At 32.4% G+C, this 18,891-nt stretch overlaps 3 protein-coding genes across 11 annotated transcripts in view; 1 reads left to right on the top strand and 2 right to left on the bottom strand.

Moving 5' to 3' along the window:
- LOC146527195 (eukaryotic translation initiation factor 4 gamma 3-like) overlaps window positions 1–9,013 on the top strand; it is a 34,040-nt gene extending 25,027 nt beyond the window's left edge. For all 9 annotated transcript variants that reach the window (XM_085206403.1, XM_085206402.1, XM_085206398.1 and 6 more), the window contains 6 exons: window positions 48–234; window positions 329–505; window positions 592–750; window positions 5,767–5,998; window positions 6,217–6,318; window positions 6,633–9,013. In XM_085206403.1, the coding sequence (XP_085062529.1) occupies window positions 48–234; window positions 329–505; window positions 592–750; window positions 5,767–5,998; window positions 6,217–6,318; window positions 6,633–6,712 (937 nt within the window). In that variant the 3' untranslated portion in view covers window positions 6,713–9,013. The remainder of the gene's footprint in view (window positions 1–47; window positions 235–328; window positions 506–591; window positions 751–5,766; window positions 5,999–6,216; window positions 6,319–6,632) is intronic.
- LOC146527193 (uncharacterized) lies at window positions 8,643–18,613 on the bottom strand. Its single transcript, XM_085206407.1, has 10 exons — window positions 17,809–18,613; window positions 17,491–17,671; window positions 16,305–16,518; window positions 14,717–14,838; window positions 14,437–14,615; window positions 12,305–12,477; window positions 11,974–12,106; window positions 10,482–10,646; window positions 10,240–10,395; window positions 8,643–9,305 (listed from the first exon to the last, which is right to left on the bottom strand). Exons 1-10 carry the CDS (start codon window positions 17,819–17,821, stop codon window positions 9,160–9,162), a joined length of 1,482 nt encoding a protein of 493 aa, XP_085062533.1. The 5' UTR covers window positions 17,822–18,613; the 3' UTR covers window positions 8,643–9,159.
- Window positions 12,407–14,446, bottom strand: LOC146527194 (uncharacterized). Its single transcript, XM_085206406.1, has 2 exons — window positions 13,240–14,446; window positions 12,407–13,152 (listed from the first exon to the last, which is right to left on the bottom strand). The coding sequence occupies exons 1-2, from the start codon at window positions 13,476–13,478 to the stop codon at window positions 12,789–12,791; spliced, it is 603 nt and encodes a 200-aa protein (XP_085062532.1). The 5' UTR covers window positions 13,479–14,446; the 3' UTR covers window positions 12,407–12,788.
- Window positions 18,614–18,891: the final 278 nt, after the last annotated feature.

Here is an 18,891-nt window from a genome sequence, read left to right as displayed (position 1 = left end):
ACTATTTTACTTTATTTTGATATTATACACTACCTTCATCCATACAGGTCAGCAAAGGAAACTATGGTAATTGCAAATGCACTTCACCGCCTTGTTTCAACTGGGACTATATCATCTGACAATTTATTGGCAGGATTAAATGAAATCTTGGAGTTTGCACCAGATCTATATATAGATATTCCTATGTTATATGATTACTTAGGAAAGTTTATATCACCTCATATTGAAAAGAGGGTATGATACAATTTTTATAGATTTTTTTACTTAAACATTTTATTTCTAACTAATAGTAATTACCAATTTACTTAAAATGTCATTTCCTTTTCAGCATATCACATTTGTACAGATATTTAGGTTGTGTGAACAAATTGTCAAAGCAAATCATGGACATATGCTCCTTAAAGCCATTATTAAAGAATTAAAAGAAAGCATGGGACCTTTCTTTGTTAAAACAAAGTGGCAGGAATCCAACTTGGAATTCAAACAGTGGATGGATGAAGAACAGGTAAGTTTGTAAAATAAATTAAAATATTAATTGTTATAAACATTGATTGTAATACGTGAGATCTTCAAAACATAATAATAAAACAGGTTCCTAAATGGATAGAAGATAATAAATTAGAATTTATGGAGAGAGATGACGCCATCGAAGACACGAAAAAAATCATTACACCGAGTGAAACACAATGCAAACTATTCCAACTCATGAATGCTGATGAGAGTTGTGATTGCATCCGAGGATGGGTGCAGGTACGACGTAACAATAAGAACAAACATTAATATTTTAATGTAACATAATTATGGCATATATTTCTAACTCATTACACAAACTCATCATAAAAAACCCCTTTGTGGCACAGTAGCACAGCATTTTGAATTTTTTGGTACAAAATACAACTTTTGTGCAACTACCACATGCTTATCCAGACCCCTAGTTACTTTGGCAGTTTATAAAATTAAAGACTTATATTAAAAAGAGCCTTTATTTTCTCTGACCTGTTTTTAACATACTAGCAACTAACATTTTACAATATATATATTCTAGAAACTATTGGGAATATTGAATAAAATAGGTAAGATAATGAATTAAAACAAAGCTTCAAATAATTAGCCAGTAGGCTTGTGTCGATCGGTCAATCTCCGGTTCATATGATTCGTTCATTTGAATGATTGAATGGATGGATTAATAAGCGACTCGCGCTTTGCTTAGACTGATGTTTTTTTTTCTTAGCACTAGTACATACACTTGGCCCGTACTTTTTTAACTTTATTATTTCCAATTTTCTTAAGAAGCTTAGCTGCAGCTTCGCCTGCGTGTTTGTGTTGTTGCTGTTACCTCTTACGCTTATCTTACATTGTAAATCTAATACTAATAATACTAATATATTATACTAATTAACATCTCGATTTTGTGGAGGTTATGAGATTATGAGAGATGATGAAGAGATTATGAGTCTTATATCATATCAATATCTAAATCTTAATATCCTATATGAAATAACATTTAAATAAAAATATAAACAAAACAAAATCGGCTTTACGATGTTGCCCGCACAGAGCAGCGTAGGAAGAGGAAAAATAGTGCTCTAAGACTCTGTTCTCCTCTTTCCGCTGAATTCTAAAAGGCACTGTGTTTGGTGGCGGAATTCAACGCTGCGCAATCTCTACATTAAATATAAATAATTACTAATGATTTAAAAACGTTGTTGTTTTAATATTCGTTTGTCATATCCATTTATTTAAACTATATTTGATATCGATATAAAAAATTATATCGGATGTTATAAGATGAACCCAGCGTCGCGCCGAACGGTTAGCGACAACGCGAGTCAAATGTCAATACTCGAGACCGAGATTGAGAAGCCACAGCGGCCAATCGCCGGTATCGTATTGAATCACGGTCAAATGACCGAAATGTTTGAATTCGGTTGTAGGCCTATACACGGTACATGATTGAATGTCATGTAAGATGGCTGCCACCGATCATTTGATAGTGATTGGTTGTATATGATCGCCGATCACTTGATTTGGTCATTGCGTTCTTAGTGATAGAATCAATCACGCGCTTCTCATGATTACAATCAATTGTTTCGGTCAATCATAATCGACACAAGCCTACCAGCCAGTAATTAGAGTCGTCCTTATATAACCTCTATGGTCATCTTTTCTTTATTTATTTATTTATTTATAAGGCCTACCAACAATTGATACAATTATTACATGCCATTAAAGAAAAAATACAAAGTAAATCATTTCTAATTGCTCAATCATTTACAGGTTGGCTCCATATGTTATAATAATTTTAACGATAATGTAACAATTCTAATTGTTTAGACAATATATAATAATAAGGTATTTAATAAAACACCATATACATACAAACAAAATTAATATATTAAAAAAAATAAGGGTTCACATACTAATTACAATAGGTGTTTAGTACATAGCAAATAAAAAGAAATATAAATGAACAATGGACTTCACCATACAACAAATGCCTGTAAGCATTTATATAGAATTTAAACTTTAAATACAAAAAATAATTAAAACTATTTCATATAACCTAAAAACTATAATTAAAAATGTTAATCCTACAACACTTATCCACTCTGGGGTCTCTTTCACCTTTATATCACCAATACACATTTATATATGGATTATATAGATATTAATAGAAAAATCACCAATAGATATTTTTTACAATCTCTTTTACTAAGGTGCGATTCGAAGTTGAAAACAAAACCCTCGCCTTATCAGCTCCTTCCAAGCCCGCGACGCCGTGTAGCGTGGAGCTCACATTCCAAGCAAAATATATTATCCTTTCTGATAATTAATTCAGTGTCGCACTAAAACGACGCCACTTATTAAAAGTTAAAGTATCACGCCCCCGGCACTACGTCAAGCGAATCCGCCATCCTCCACTCGATTTGTATGATTCAATTATGTATGTATCGTATGTATATTTATATCACAATATTGTTTTATACTTAAAACTTCACTCTTTAGGAAATAATTAAAATTGCTTTACAATTCAACACAATACGACAGTCGCCATTACTCGAGACGCCATCTTTTTTTAAAAGCTTTTATTTCCGCTTACCCCCGATAACATTTGTTTTTTAATAAAATATAAAATGTTATAGAATAAATATATATAAATATATGTTTAAACCACAAGTAAGTTACATGTTACAATAACAACAAACAATAACTTAAAAATAATACAACACAAACAATAATGAATTACACATGCTACACACAAGTTATATATTATTAACTAAAAAACTGTTTCATATATGCATTAATAAATTATTCACTTATTTTATTTTGTTGTACAAGAACGAAAACAAATTAATACGAAGTAAAACACACTTATTAATAAATTAATTTTAAAATTAAATTAATGGTACAATCAATTAAAAATTCAATAATTAATAAAATAAGATAAATTAATCAGCAAGTTTAAAATTCAAGTAAAATTAATCCAATATAAGAACAAATAAACAAAAGGGTACTAAATTTCCTAAAAAAAAATATTTTCAAAAATTTTCTTACAATACAATTACAATTATTAATGTTTTTTAAAAGATTCATTAAATAGTACATTTTTTTATTTTTTTATAATAATTACTACTTTTATTTATAATAACTAGTATCAGCTACCAGGTCAGGCTGTCCTGCGACATAGGCCTCCTCAAGTTCCCTCCACTTGTGCCGGTCTAGTGCTGTCCCGTCTTCACCTTTTTGGCAGGTCGTCTTCCCATCTTTAATCTGCCTCCCTCCGTCTTTTTCCGTTTCTTGGGTACCATTCTGAGACTTTTTTGGTCCACTTGCCTGCTTGTGATCTCATCATGTGGCCAGTTCATATCCATTTCAGAGTTCGTTTTTTTACTTTGACATATGATACTTTGGTAATGCTCCTGATTTTTGTTGCTTTGTACTTATCTTTCAATCTCAGGCCCGTCATACACATTTCCATTCCACTTTGGCATACTCCCAGGTTGTGTTCAATTTTCTGTGATAATGGCCAAGTCTGATAGCCGAAGATAGTTAAATATTTTAGATTTTTCTGAAATGGGCACTTATATATTTTTCATTATTTCTCGGAAGGACCAGTACCTTTGCCAAGTGTTGTTTATTTGTCATCTACTTCTATTAAATTATGGGTTACTAATTAAAACGATTACTTGGGAACACTTATTTATTCTCCTCAAGTTATTCAGTATAGCCATTTGCAAGAACACTTAGTAACAATAGACAAAAATTATAGACCAATGCCACAGATAATTTTGCTACAATATGAAATAGTTGAATCAAATTTTCTAATATCTAATACTGCCACTAATATTTAACTTTAACTATAAACAAAAAATCAACCCAAATCATATAAAATTTGGTCTCTCAGATATGCAAAAGTTTGAGTAGGTAATGCTTTAGTTAAAATGTCTGCTAATTGACAATTACTTGGAACATAATTAATTTTCATTAAACCCAGCTCAACCTTTTCCCTTACAAATTTATATTTAATTTATGATAAACAGGATTGTTAACTAATTTAATTGCACTCTGATTATCTATATTTAATGTAGTACAATCATAACTTTCACCTATATCAGACAGTAACTGCCGTAACCACAATATCTTTGACTATTTTGAACTAAGTTACATGTATCTGGAACCACTGTTTTTATATTCAACTCATATAAATTGTTTTCTTTAATATTTGCATTCATCACCACTTTATTATTTTTTATAAATCAGGGCATTTGTGTCTTTCTTTACAATAGTATAGAATTTTTTTATTATCACCCCTTCAGAGAATAAGTTTCTTCCTAAACTTGGAACATACAAAACATCATTCAGTTCACTAGTCTCCCACTGTTCATTGACATATCTCTGTATCAATATTTTTCCAATGCCAGATACTTCCACAGACTGTTTATTTCCCAACGTCAATGATTTCTAGTTACAATCAGAGAGTTCCAAAAAGAAATCATTTCTAAAAGTCATATGGGCAGAGGCACCGCTATCTAAAATCCAAGTATTTTCTTCAATATTATGTGAATTATTCTCCATATAAAAAGCTAACATATCTGCACCTTCTTGCTGAGGTTTTCTATTGTTGGATTTTTTTTAGCCTGACATTCTCAAGCAAAATGTCCTCGCTTGCCACAATTATAGTATTCAAATCTATGTTTATTTGACTTATTATTCTGATTTGTATGTCTCTCACTCGGTACATGTTTACTTTGATTTGACTTTGTTTGCCATCCTTTATTGACAACAAGGAGAGCTGTCTGCTGCTCCTCTTCACCTGCTAAACTCGCTTCTTCATCTAATAAACGTGCAGTTAGATTAACAATAGTTTGTTGTTTTGGCTCCAATGACATCCATGCTTGTCGCAGTGCTTTATATTTAGAAGGCAAAGTTCCTAGTATTTTTTTTATGATCGCCGTATCGCTGATAGCTTCACCACTTTCTTTTAATTGTTTAGCTAAAGTTTCCACTTTTGAGATGTGTTGAGCTATACTGACTGACATTTTGTACTTATAAAATTTTTCATGTATTAACATTTTACACAATTCACTTTTTTGTTCATAAATTCTTTCTTATTTTGACATCATTTCCTAAGCAGTTTTGCAATGTTCTATTAGAGTAATTTGTCCATTGACGAAGTTAAGACGAACATTGCTATGCCATCACTTTTTAGCCAATCTGTACACTGTCCTTGTGGTACTTTAACAACAAATTTAATAATGCAAACAGGACAACCTTGGCGCATCGTCCAACGAGGAGTGGTTCATGCGTGCACATATTCAAGCGATATGTGAGCACGCGCTCTACGGGAACGACGGCCGCGACGTGTTGCACTTCAGCCACGACCGCATGAATAAATACTCGTCGCTTATTAACGAGTTCGGCGAGACCCGCGAGCAGCGCGAGGCCAGCTGCCTCTTCGGCATACAGCAGTTAATACATAGACTGGAACATCCACAAGGTATTAGGATTGCTTTATTTATACAGTTGAATTATTTAATATTTTCTAATTTACTGCACAAACTTGTGTATTTTCTTTTCTTATTAAAAAGATAATTATGAAAAATTATGATCAGCAAGTCAAGTTACTATTTAATAAAAAGAATAGTGAGATATAAACAATCACTACGTTTTTATATAAAAAAAGTTAAGATTAACATTTATTTTACATTGTTTCAGGATTAACACTAGATATATTCCAATACTTACATGAACAGTATATAATTAGTGTTGAAGGATTCATAGCATGGGAAGTATCTGAAAAGGAGCCCGAGGGAAAAGGTATTTATTCTATTATAGCTTGTGTTTAGGATATTTTAGTGACCGACCGAAGTTTCGGTTTTGTAATCTTTATATAGCTAAATACCTCGGAAACTGTACAATTTCGGACCATGCTATATAGGTTAAAATTAGTTTGAAATGGAATCCTCTATTGACTGTTTCAGTTTACTTTCAGTCACCCGTATATTAAAAGGTTTTGGTTCCTGTTGAAACTGAGACCAAGGCCAAAGGTTCGATTTCGACTGGAAACCTTGTTTCGGTCGGACACTAGTATATTTATGAATTCATTCTGCATGTTGTTTGTTTACTTGCAGCCGTAATGCTGAAGGCGCTGACGTCGTTCTTCACGAACATCAAGGAAGCGGACAACGAGGAGTCCTGCAGTGAAGACTGACACGTCGCAGAGGCAGTGCGTGCCGCTGACTTTACCTCCACAATTGACCACCACGAATCCCTCCCCCTCCTATATATTTTTATATACTAGAATACTAACCTACCTGTCTTCTCAAATTTCTTCAACTTGTTGAAGCCTCCGAAGCGTCTTTTCTCGCTATATAATTTCCTCGAACACTCTTAGATTATATTTTAATGCTTAACGTAACGAGCTAGATAATGTTGTATTATATTTGTTATGGTATAGATATTTATCGGAGTTCACATTTTTAAATCGATGTGATGTTATCGATTGGTACGGTGTTTTATTTTTTAAATAATTGAACGTATTCATTTATTTTTGAAATAATGACATTTATTTTTTAAATAATTGAAATAATGAAATTTGTTTTTTAAATAATTGAATTTATTTATTTATTTTTTAAATAATTGAACGTGATCGAATAATATCTTGATTCGGAAATAGTGGGAAATTTTTAGGTTTTCTATTGTTATAACTTATAAAAAAAACTGTCGATTCTTCGAGACGGGACGGGCATTTGGCCGATTGAAAAGGGATCAGTAATAATTGTAATATTGATATACATTTGCGACTACTGTGCTAGAGTCCCTTGGCAGAGATCGGCCAGCCCGCAGCGTGCCCGCGCCGACTCGACGCCTCGTCAACATCTCACTGGTTCAAGATATAACCACCCCATTGTTCGAGTCCGCTTGCAGTTCCTCAATGTGATGGAATCTGTATTTGATATATTCGCTAATAGTTTGTACGTGTATTGCTATATTATATTGTTATATATATTTCCAATATGGTGATTTTTATACGTGCGACTGCGAAATAATCATAGTTATATTTACACGACAAATGTCTATATAGACGTGGACTGTACAATTTATATTCGTTATCGGTTATGGAAATCGCTCCGTGCAGCGGATAAAGTAATGTACTAAAATCTAAATAGTTATAATTTATTTTGGTATAAAGATAAAAGTATGTATGAATTTATTGTTAAAATTGTAAGGTCTATGGGCTTCCGGCGTGGTCGGTAGTCTTCATGCTCTTCGTAGGTACAGGCCCACGTTATGTAGCAACAGTAATTATAACATCGATCCACGACGATATATTAGATGTTAAACAGATGGCGATAGATAATTTTATATACATATATGAATTACGACCGTTTTCGATACGAGGCTGATTTGGCGCGTCGCGTGGCGGCGCCCTAGCTAATTGCAGATGCTGCCGAGCGATACTGCACGGACAATCGATTTCATTGAGAGATGTTGACAGATTTTTATTATATTTAAATATTGTATATCGATTTGTTTTCATTTTATATAGATATAGACGGCTAATTTTTTTTAATAAAGTCAAATGTAAAAAAAAATATATTTTGACACATTTAATAACCTGCTGCGGTGTTCATTTGGGCTTGCGATGCCTGCAATGGAAACGCTCTCGATCAATTGTGAAGTGTAACTAGGGTCGTAGGGATCCACTTAACGCTGAACTGGCAGCAGAGCAGTCCCATTCTTCCCACTTTGCACCGAGCTCCCGGACCGACGGTGGCTCGTCGAGGGCGTGAGTAAACTAAAATTAGGTTCATCTACATTGAATACGTGAAAAATTTAACAGTAAAATGCGTTTATTATTTTTTGCTTTGTTAAGATTATTTGTTATCACCACAATTTCAGTTTGCACCACTTGAATAGTATTAATATTTTTTTATTTACTGTATTCATTCAAAGAAATAGATGGAGAAATCTCAAAGACACCTCGTGACCACGACCACTCCGACAGGAGCAGCTAAGAAGAACAATGTTATTCTTCTTAGTTGTACGCTCCTTATTACAAATAAAGTGTTAAATGAATCTTCATTTGACACTTTATTTGTAATATCTCGGCTTTTTACATTTTCTCAACTCCTCCCGCTGCAGAGTTTATTTTCATTATTTCAGCCAAATCTGATACGTGGAAATTTTAATAATAAATTAAATTTATTGTATATTTCTTTTCGCTTTGTTAAGATTATTTGTTATCACCAGTACTTCAGCATGCACTTGAATATAAATGACATGTTTTACTTCTTTTTAATATAATTACTTTATTGTTTATTCTTTTAACATTTTTTTAATAATATTGATTGTAATATTCTCAGCTTTTACCATTGTCTCAAATCTGTGGTGATCTGGCGAGTCATTCCCGCACCCTTTCCCCTGCTGCTGAGTTGATTTTAATTATTTTAGCTATATATACCTTGTCAGTTAATATGTATGTTATGTAAATAAACTTTATATGAAGAAATATAATCTTTATTTATTATACTCCTGTTGTTTGATGTCTTATAAATAATACACGTACGAATTAGATTAAAAATTGAAAATCATATTTTGTTTGTACTTATATCTTTTATTTCTGATATTGCTTCTAATTTTGTGTTGACAAAATGTTTAGCTTTTATAAATGTCGACAACGAAATTGATGTTATAAAATTGCATTATTTGTTCAAATTCTTCCTTTAGTCTGGCGGCGACTTTGCGCCAGTATTTTGTTTTAGTTGCATCATCTTGTATTTGGATGTGTAGATGCTTTAATTCTGTATTTTTTTAAACAGATTATATTTAAAAAAGTTATTTTGTATATATTAGGTATCTCTTAAAATATTACAACCTAAAAATATATTATATTACTAAAAAATATAATATATGCTATATACCTCAAAAAATATCTAAAATAATTGTGGGACTTTTATTTTAACTTCATTTAGAGAGTTTTACATAAATATGTGCAGGATTTGATCACGTACACAAACTTTGCAATCAAATGTTTAACGTTAATATTTAATACATTCTGATTCGATTTTTTACTTTATTTTTATGGATAATATGAATTGCCTTAAAAGGCATCTTATATATGGAAATGAATCTTCAATAATATAACGATACAAGAAAGAATATTATATAACTTTTATATGTCTGTAAATGGTTTGAATACTACGCGAGCAGAAAAAAAAATATTGTGGAAAATCTGAAAACTAAATGAAACAACGAAATAAATATCGATGCCGGGCTCAGAAGGACCTAATAGAAAAAAAGGATGGAATGGACGTACACAAGTTTTTAATTACCAAAGTATTGGCAGGTAACTTATAAATCAAGAGAATGCGCTACCAAAGAAAAGATTATTTTTGTCACATTCGTGAAAATATTTGTCTAACTGGTCCGAATTATCAGTTAAATATATTAGTGCTGTTGTAAACAATCTATACAAGTATATATCTGCTGTCATTCTTACAAAATATATTGTGCCTTATCGAATTCTTAATATATATAGAGTAACTTTCGTGTTCAGCAAAAGTGAAATGGAAAACAGTCAAATTATATACATATTGCACATAAAATTGTCATTATGTATATTATTTCAAATAAATGAATTTATCACATATTTTGTTTAAATTCTTTCTCTGACTGATGTTTTATTTGAATATCTATTATAAATTATTAGAATCGCTAGACCGCTTAACTACTTACTGTCACAGACTCCACATGCCACCATCATCAGAGCTTTATGGAGGTCTTTGCAATTTATTCGACCCGTGTATACCAAACGGGTTAAATGTGGCATAATTTCTATCACTCGTCGTAACGAAATATGAGGAGATCGCCATTGATGAATGCTTAATGTTACTATAAAGGAAATGAAAAACTAAATATATAATGTTTGATATTAAAAAAATAAATATATAGACAATAATTTACAAACGTTAACTAACCAAGAGTAGATGCGTAGCGATAGGCTATAAGGCGCACGAAGCAGCTGATATCAGAATCTTGTCGCTGAGCAGAACCCAGGAAAATGCTGTGTTGCAAATGAACTTCACGTAATGGCATGCTGGGTGCCAAAAATCGCTGGACATGATCGTAGTCACGTATAAGAACTAAAAATATTTTTATTTATACAGCAAAATATTAGATGGGCTTAGATGATAACAAGAAAAAATGTCATATAATACATATCTTTTGACAGGTGGGGTAAGCGGCTATAGATTTTCAAAAATGTAAAGAGGCTGTTGCATGGACATACTCGAGCGCGTCTAATATTGATTTCATTAATTTCCTACGTATTCCTAAAAATGTGAATATGTTAATCTGTTTCCATGATGGAGGTGGTCGTACGTAAGAGTTAAAAATGGAAAAAAAATAAAATGATTGAGCGCGTCAGATTTTCTAAGGGGGTGTAAGTGAACCTGAAAAAAATCTCTTATATAATATTCTCACGATTTAGACGTGGCGCAAGCTCGCAGCAATGTTACAATATGAAAAAACAATTTCGTCACTTTTTCGTGAATTTTATTTTTTTAAAATAACATCACTGAGATGTGTACCCTCCAAACGTACACACTCCTCGAATCTGAACCTCAAATTCGTAAACACTCGCTGGCACATCGCTCGTGGGATAGCGGATATTTCCTCGCAAATGTTACTCTTGAGCTGGGCAATTGTCGTCAGTTTATTAGCATAAACGCGGCTCTTGAGGTACCCCCAATGAAAAAAATCCAGTGGCGTGAGATCTGGGCTCCGAGGAGGCCACGGAATGTGAACGGCCCCTCGACGCGATATCAGTTGTCCAGTAAACATTTCGTTTCCAACTGCTAAGGGATATCATTGGATGTATGAGATGTCGCGCCGTCTTGTTGAAACCAGGTCCTGCTGTTGTAGGCTTCAAAATTATGCAGTTGTGGGAAGAAAAAGTTATGTAACATGTCTGTATAGCAATCAGAATTTACTGTTACGATTTGGCCGTACGGACGTCGCGACTTCGCTTACAGTTGCTTCCGTTCTTATTGACCTTGGACGTCCCGCAGGTTCATGATTTTGACATTGATTTAAATCATGTAAGCTAAACTCGCACGCTCCGCTCCCGCGTCCCTCTCACGATCAATTTGATTTTGAAATTCGTACGCCTTTGTGGCCCAGCCTGTATAAGGGGCTCATATTTGGTGGAAGTACAAGACCGAATACAAGGAATTCCCAGTATATTAATTAATCTGCCGCGCTCGAGTAAATCCCGAAAGTCCCCTCTTCGGTTGCCATACTGTATGTTTAAAATTATCATATAATAGTGTTAATTACAAAATAAAATCACAAAATGATTTTTTTTAATGATACAATATTTCATGCTTAATAAAATAATAATAAATAAAATATTTATCTAAATATTCTCATTATTTTATTTTCTGTTGAGAAATTAAATAAATCACTTACAAAAAGTCATGAATAAATATAGATCTGGACAAGCGACGGAGACGCGTCGCCAAGCAGTATCAGGGACTTCATGTCCGCCGACTCCTAAATGAGGACTTGCGCGCCCTGGTGTCTGCTCTTCACGACAGATGAGCTTTAAAAATTATTTATTCGATATGAAAAACACAGCATGATCTACCATATGTAACAGTATAAGTAATTATAGAGTTTATATTGTAATATAAGATATAATTAATTAATTAATTCCTTAACAGAAAGTTAATCTAGATAAAGATACTGTTAAAAGCATTGGAAAACTTGTCCATGGGCATTTGAAACGCTACTTAGGTACCTGTAAGCGAAAGTGAGGGCGTCGGATCACGGGCAACAATGACAACAAAGCATTGCCAGATCCATCTGCGATGTGCGCGTACTCTAGTGCAAGTACACGAAGATTTCTAAGTTCTCCCAAGCTTCGTAAGAAACATTGTTTAGTGTCTGGTCGTGCCAAATACTCTCCACTCCCTAATGCATAATGAGTACTTAAGTTAATTATTCTTTTACTGTGCACTTTTTATATAGAATTATAACATATAAACATACCTGCGTACGTATACTGCTTATGATAAGAAAATTATAAATAAATGAGACGTACTTATTTGAAATTTCTTATGCCATCGTATTCAAGTATTTATGTTAGTGGTAATTTTATTTCACTATTAAAAGTAAGAAAAATATCTAATAGTATAGATGTAAGGCAGCTTTAATAAAAAAAAAACGTTTAATGACTTTCAATGAATAGATTTTTTTTACCCTACTACTATTCAAATTAGAAATTAAATTTTATTTTTCTCTACAATATCAGGAGTCTCTACATTTGTAGCATCAGGAAATATTGCAGTCGCAGTAGAATTTTGTATATGTTTATATAGAAAGTTTGGTAAATTTTTCATTGCTTCATCAACAGTTTCTCTCAGCCGGTCTGCCCCAACAGGCCCTGCTCCTCGGCCTTCCTCTCGACACTCTGATAACAAATCATTAATTTTCTCTTCTTCCATTGGCGCAATGCTTAGCAAAGCCCGATCGCGGTGTCGCTTAAGCTCATTTTCTATTCGGTTTAGTTTTTCTCTATTAGAATTAGTACGCCAAGGTCGATTAGAGTCATTGGAAAGAACGGTGGAAACCATGGTTTTCTTTTCCCTGTAAGTGATATAAAAATTTTGTGAGCATAAATACGTAAACGTGTAGATATATTATTTTAAAAAAGTACCTAAGTGCATTCATTACCTTTTATTTTCTCTTAGCAATTCCTTAAGTTTCTTTTCGTTTTGTTCAAGCAAAGCTCTGTCTGGGATATACGGATTCTCATACATTTCGCTTACAACTTCCTCATTTACTTCCGGGTCGTGGTATTTTTCATGTAATTCGCGAACAAGATCATTACACCGCTCGGGTAATTTAATTTCAGCTACTTCCAATCCGTGCAATAATTTCGCCAGTTTGCTTTTCTCTTCGTCGGTTGCCATTGTAAATATAACAACAATTTAGTAAACCATAGCAACCGTTTATGGATGTAACATTTTATTTCCATTGACATTGTTTAAAACGCCGTGGCATTTGAAATAGCGTTAATTTTGGAAACTGCGATGACTGTATAATGATTAAACAAACCTCCCGTATACACCACAAGCATCCCAAGTAATAAAGCGCAGGGTATAAAGAAGCAAAATAATTTAATACTTGGATATAAAACAAGTATTGAAGGCCCACAAATAATCATTTTTTTTATAATTTTTATTTTATTTTGGAATGTTTTGTCGTTTTATATACTTATACAATTTTTTAGTAATATTTATTGTTATTTTGGTTTTCCTAAGTTACATATTTAATAAAAAAGAGAAAATAAATGACATTCATAAATAAGGAGGTCTTATATAGGTACGTGTTTGTTCTAGTATTTTAATATCTATATAGTATTTAATTTATTTAAAATAAAGATAAACAATATGTTTGTGTAACTGATTTATTATTATTTATTCTTCAAAAATAACAATAAAATCACTTTGACATATCTACATTCAGGAATGTGAAGCTACATTTGGCAGGTATAGGGAGGGGAACAAGTGCGTATGGCAGTGTGGCAATGGCTTGACTTATGTATGACACATGACAAATTGTAAGTGCCCCAGATAACGCGATAGAATCTATTCTTACAATGAAATTGTAACTTATTAATGTCTGTACATTACAAAGAACAGGTGCCATTTAATAACGTAATAGAACCGGTAATAATGATCTTTAAAAATTTTGGCTGTTTGTTTGTGCGCTTGCGGAAGCTAATCTCAGAAACGATTTAATTGCTGTTTCACTATTGTAGACAAGCTTCACTTAATATTTAGTGTTTTTTTTGTTTCAATCAGCTTATAAATACAAAAATTTATGAAGTAAATTAAGTATCATAACTCTACTTAAAATCAATCTTACCTGTAATGTAACTATAGTTGACTAGAATAGGATTTTCATTTGATAAAAAGAAGCGCCACAAGAACAAATATTTTAGGGAATGTGAGGCAAAGCTAGCAAGGTGTTGTATAATCTGAACTCCTTCCAATCTTTTACATCCTAAATTTTCTAATGACACCAATTGCAAGCTATCCTGTAAACTTTTATTACAAAATACATAATAATGTAGACATTTTTTTTAATATAATCGAAAAAGAATGATTATATAAAGAACTACAATTGTTTATGTTTACATACTAACCCTATAAAATTTTGCAAAAGCTTGAAAAACGTTTTCCTTTTGAAATAGTCCAATTGATCGATTTTGATTAATTGGTCTGATACGATAAGACGATCCACTTGTATTTGTTCTGCTACCGCTTTCTAATTTACAAAAGTAAACATTTCATTTAATAAATATTTTTATAATATGTTTAATATAACTAAGATTAATAGAATGGTATATTACTAAGGAATACAATTTACAGTATAATAAAATCGGTACAAAAGTAGGTCTGTACGAGCTTTGCTAGACGTACCAATTTTGGCGGGATATACCTACCGACTCAAAATAAATCTCCCGAAGGGAACAGGCCTGCTTCCATTCCAAAGAATCCATGTTCTTTTATGATTTTAATTTTAGTAACTAAAAATTTCTGAGAAATATAAATAAATATCTTGTCCTTCTTCTGCATGCCATTAGTTCCGGCTTTTATTATAAGAGTCTGCCTTGCCAATCTATCTATTTTGCATGTGGTGGTTAGTCCAATGGATCTAATGTGCTGCATGACGTCATCCAGTCATAGCTTCCTTAGACGTAGGGAGGGGATCTAAATTCATTCACAGACACAGTAAGGTACTTTTTTCTGACGTATTTGCTAGACAAGCGCGCAACGTAGCCATACCATCTCAGGCGACACTCTTGGAGCCATCTCTGGCTTAACGGCAGTTTCAGGACCTATATATATAGTGGTCTAATCTGAAATTTACTCGGTCTTCGATACATTTAACTTGAGATCAACGTTCTCAAGCGTACACTTCTAGATGTTCACTTTATACTCCAGCATAAGTCTGTTCTTTTTAATGAGTACTATATCATCGGCATACATAATCATGGGGGCTAATCTTGGAGACAGTATCTAGTAGTATATGAATGGAGTAAGAGCTGAGTTCTAGTCAAACCCTACTATCTGTATCTGAAAAGGTTTTGCGTCACCAACAGCGGTTCCAATCAAAAAGACGAGGTCGTGGTACGTGTTTTTGATAATCTCGATATAGGTTCCAAGGATTCCTATGGATTGCAATGCTCACTATAATGCCCAGATATACTGATGAGGCACACAGTCAAGGGCATCTGCAGGTCTAAAAACACCACGAGCATAGCTCTCCTTTTTCAATGTACGACTCCATCAAAGATATGAGGGTAAAAATGATGTTCATAGTACCCAATCCTGGGTGAAATCCATATTGAGACTCAGAGACAGTACACTCTTGACTCCTTAAATTGATTATGCGCTCGAAGAGCTTGAGAGGTATGACTCATAAGTATAGTTCCTATATAACTATCACTGTCTTGACCACGGCTCCTTCACTTGTAAATAAGTAAGGGTAATGAAATTATATCCTTACGGGAATGGAAACTTAAGCAAATTTAGTAAGCACGAGTACACTAAGAGAGCCCAACGATTTCCACACTTCTATTACAATATCGATATACTTACATATTAAAAGCAATTGATAAAAGGAAATAGTATAATAAGGGTCACAAAGTTCACGACGCTGTGGACAGCAAGCAGCCAACGACTACCATTTCCATCTTTCAAGTAGTATGATGTCTGATTTATGAATACCTTTAATGAAGTTTCAATCGATGTGTGCAGTTCCTTCATATAAACTGAAGATGATAATTTCAAAGCTGTATTAGCCGACCATAAATGATTCCCAAGGCATGATGGCATCTTTAAATTAGGATATTGGTAAGTGAATAAAACTTGTTCACAATGTAGATCGCCGATAAAATAGCGCTGGACGTCGTGAATAGACCAATATTTTGTTTGTGTAGATCTAAAAACGAAATTAGTACTATTATATAAGGTTATTTAATTACACGATGCCGTAGGACGTTGCGGTGTACGTCTGCGATTTCCCTATTGTAATATTTCCTTCCATTTAATTATTGGTGCTTGTGGTATGTAGTAGACTAGTACACCACGGTTATAGATACGTAGTATAAGTATAAAGTATGGAATATAATTAATTAATTATAAAGTACGAGTAGTGAACGATTCAAATGTACCTATTTAAAAAAAAAATAGCTTCACCTGTATCCCGCATATAGCAAGAGGGAACCTAGTGTTAAGTCACTCCGTTCCCCACTTTCTGCCGAATTCTGGAGGCATTGCGTGTTGAGTGGCAGAATTTAAGGCCGTGTTTTGCCTCGACACCAGAGCGAAGAAATGGAAAGTGCTTAAAATTGTTTTGAATGTATTAAAATCTATAGCTGCCGATTTATTTTAGCAATCTATAGAGGCATGTTGCTGTTGCATCTTTCACCTTTTTAATACTTCTAACGCGTACAAATTAATTCAAAACATATTTCTGCCCAATTCCGCTAGTATTAGTAGTTAATTGTCGTGGGAAAAACACGATTAAATTTTATTGTCGAATTTGATATTTTGTTGAAAAATAATATAATTTTGTGGATAATGTCAATATTTACTTAGACTCTATGATAAATTGATGATTTTAGTCCAAATGTCTTACGTAGGTACGTATGCCATTTTGTAAATGTTTTTAACGTGTTACATAATTGTTTTTTTTTTTTCGATTTTTTAGGGGTACATAAATAATTTATCTATATTAATATGACACGGTGATACATAAACTTTATACCACTGTGGATATTGAGATGAATTTTAGAATATTAGCTATTCTACTATATTTAATAATTACTTATGTAAAATAAAGATAAACCATTAATATTTGTTCTTTTCTAACGTAATAAAAATTATAAATAACAAATAAGTAAAATAATACTTTAGTACGTCATCTTCTTGAAGCAAGTCATTCGCACTTTCGACGTAATACAACCAAATATGAGGGTTTCTAGTCCAGTCTTCCAATGAAAGAGGCCATACGCTTCTCTTATTTTTTTGTGGTGGAGAAAACCAGACAATATCTTCTAGATGGCCTCCAATCTTTATGCATTTACAAGCATCTTAAAAAATATTTTTTCGCTTAAAATGTGTAATTATAGTGCGAAATATAATAATTTTAAAATTTATATTTTGTGCTTAAATTATATAATAAGATATAGCTTATAACAAATAAAGTTTAAAATTTGTCGATTACTACCTTCAATACTCATGATTTCCTTTAATTGAAATAATAGATTATTTTAATTAAACTAATAAATATTAGGTAAACTTGTATGTAAACAACGTTTATAAAAAGAGTGAAGAAATGTCAACACAGTTTGATCACAGATTAATTATAATAATTAAACAGATACCTTTTCAATTGTAGTTAATAAATTAATATTAAAAATGTACAGTATGGTAAAAATATAGGTACTTCACAGTTTAATGCAGGTAAGTATGCACGTTCAAGCCCATCGTGACCGAAGAAAATATTATAAAAAAATACAAACCTAGTAAATTAATTGATCAGTAATAAACATTTTAGAGAAATTTTACAAAAAAAATGTGTTTAAATTTACACTAGGCAGTGATAAATTCTAAGGATTTTTGGAATAATTTTTGTAATGAAATTTATAACCGCATCGTTGACTGGACTGGAAAAATTGTAGCCGAATAACTAATTATAATTATAATATTTAACAGATTCTTTATTATGTTTTTCGATCCAAACAAGTTAAAGGACATCTTGAGAGAGTCGTAAAGATGCAAGGCGAGCGAGAAGGAGACTGAAATATATGAACATTGGGTGGCATTACGAAACGTAATAGTAAGTAGGTATAACTAAGATAAAAAATTAAATTAACAAATTAATCAATTATGGATTTTGTTTCATTGGACAATTCAATTGGTTAAGCCATTACGTATAAAATAATAAAAAATACTGTAAATATATACACTTTGTATTTATTAAATATAATTTAATATATTTAAAAAAAACTTATTAAAATGTGCGTAAGTAAATTGAAATACAAAACAAATCAAAAAGAACAGACATCTCAGACATAGCGACAAATTTCTATAAAAAACTATACAACAAAGAAAACGAAGACACATTTGTATTCAATCTAGAAGACAATCTTTATGAAGAGGATGTTCCACCTATTTTAAATAATGAAATAAGCAAAGCTTTACAATCACAAAAAAGTGGGAAAACTCCTGGTGAAGATGGAATATCCAACGAACTCTTGAAAGGCATATCGGATATTATACTTGGCGCTTTAAACTGCTTATTTAATGA

The sequence above is a fragment of the Heliconius melpomene genome, chromosome 21 (genome assembly GCF_056956725.1).
Source record: "Heliconius melpomene rosina isolate 202511_hmr_F chromosome 21, ASM5695672v1, whole genome shotgun sequence".
NCBI classification, from domain to species: domain Eukaryota; kingdom Metazoa; phylum Arthropoda; class Insecta; order Lepidoptera; family Nymphalidae; genus Heliconius; species Heliconius melpomene.
Note: the sequence above shows the minus strand (reverse complement) of the source record. Positions and strands in the feature narration are given on the sequence as shown.

What these genes read in the sequence shown, in the direction of transcription:
- LOC146527194 (XM_085206406.1), bottom strand. Translation starts at nt 13,478, where the DNA reads ATGGCAACCGACGAAGAGAAAAGCAAACTGGCGAAATTATTGCACGGA. An exon ending in TTGCTAAGAGAAAATAAAAG is followed by an intron (nt 13,153 to 13,239) that starts GTAATGAATGCA and finishes TATCACTTACAG; the next exon opens with GGAAAAGAAAACCATGGTTT.
- LOC146527193 (XM_085206407.1), bottom strand. An exon ending in CAACTATAGTTACATTACAG is followed by an intron (nt 12,478 to 14,436) that starts GTAAGATTGATT and finishes ATTATGCATTAG; the next exon opens with GGAGTGGAGAGTATTTGGCA. An exon ending in GGCATGTGGAGTCTGTGACA is followed by an intron (nt 9,306 to 10,239) that starts GTAAGTAGTTAA and finishes AAAAAAATACAG; the next exon opens with AATTAAAGCATCTACACATC.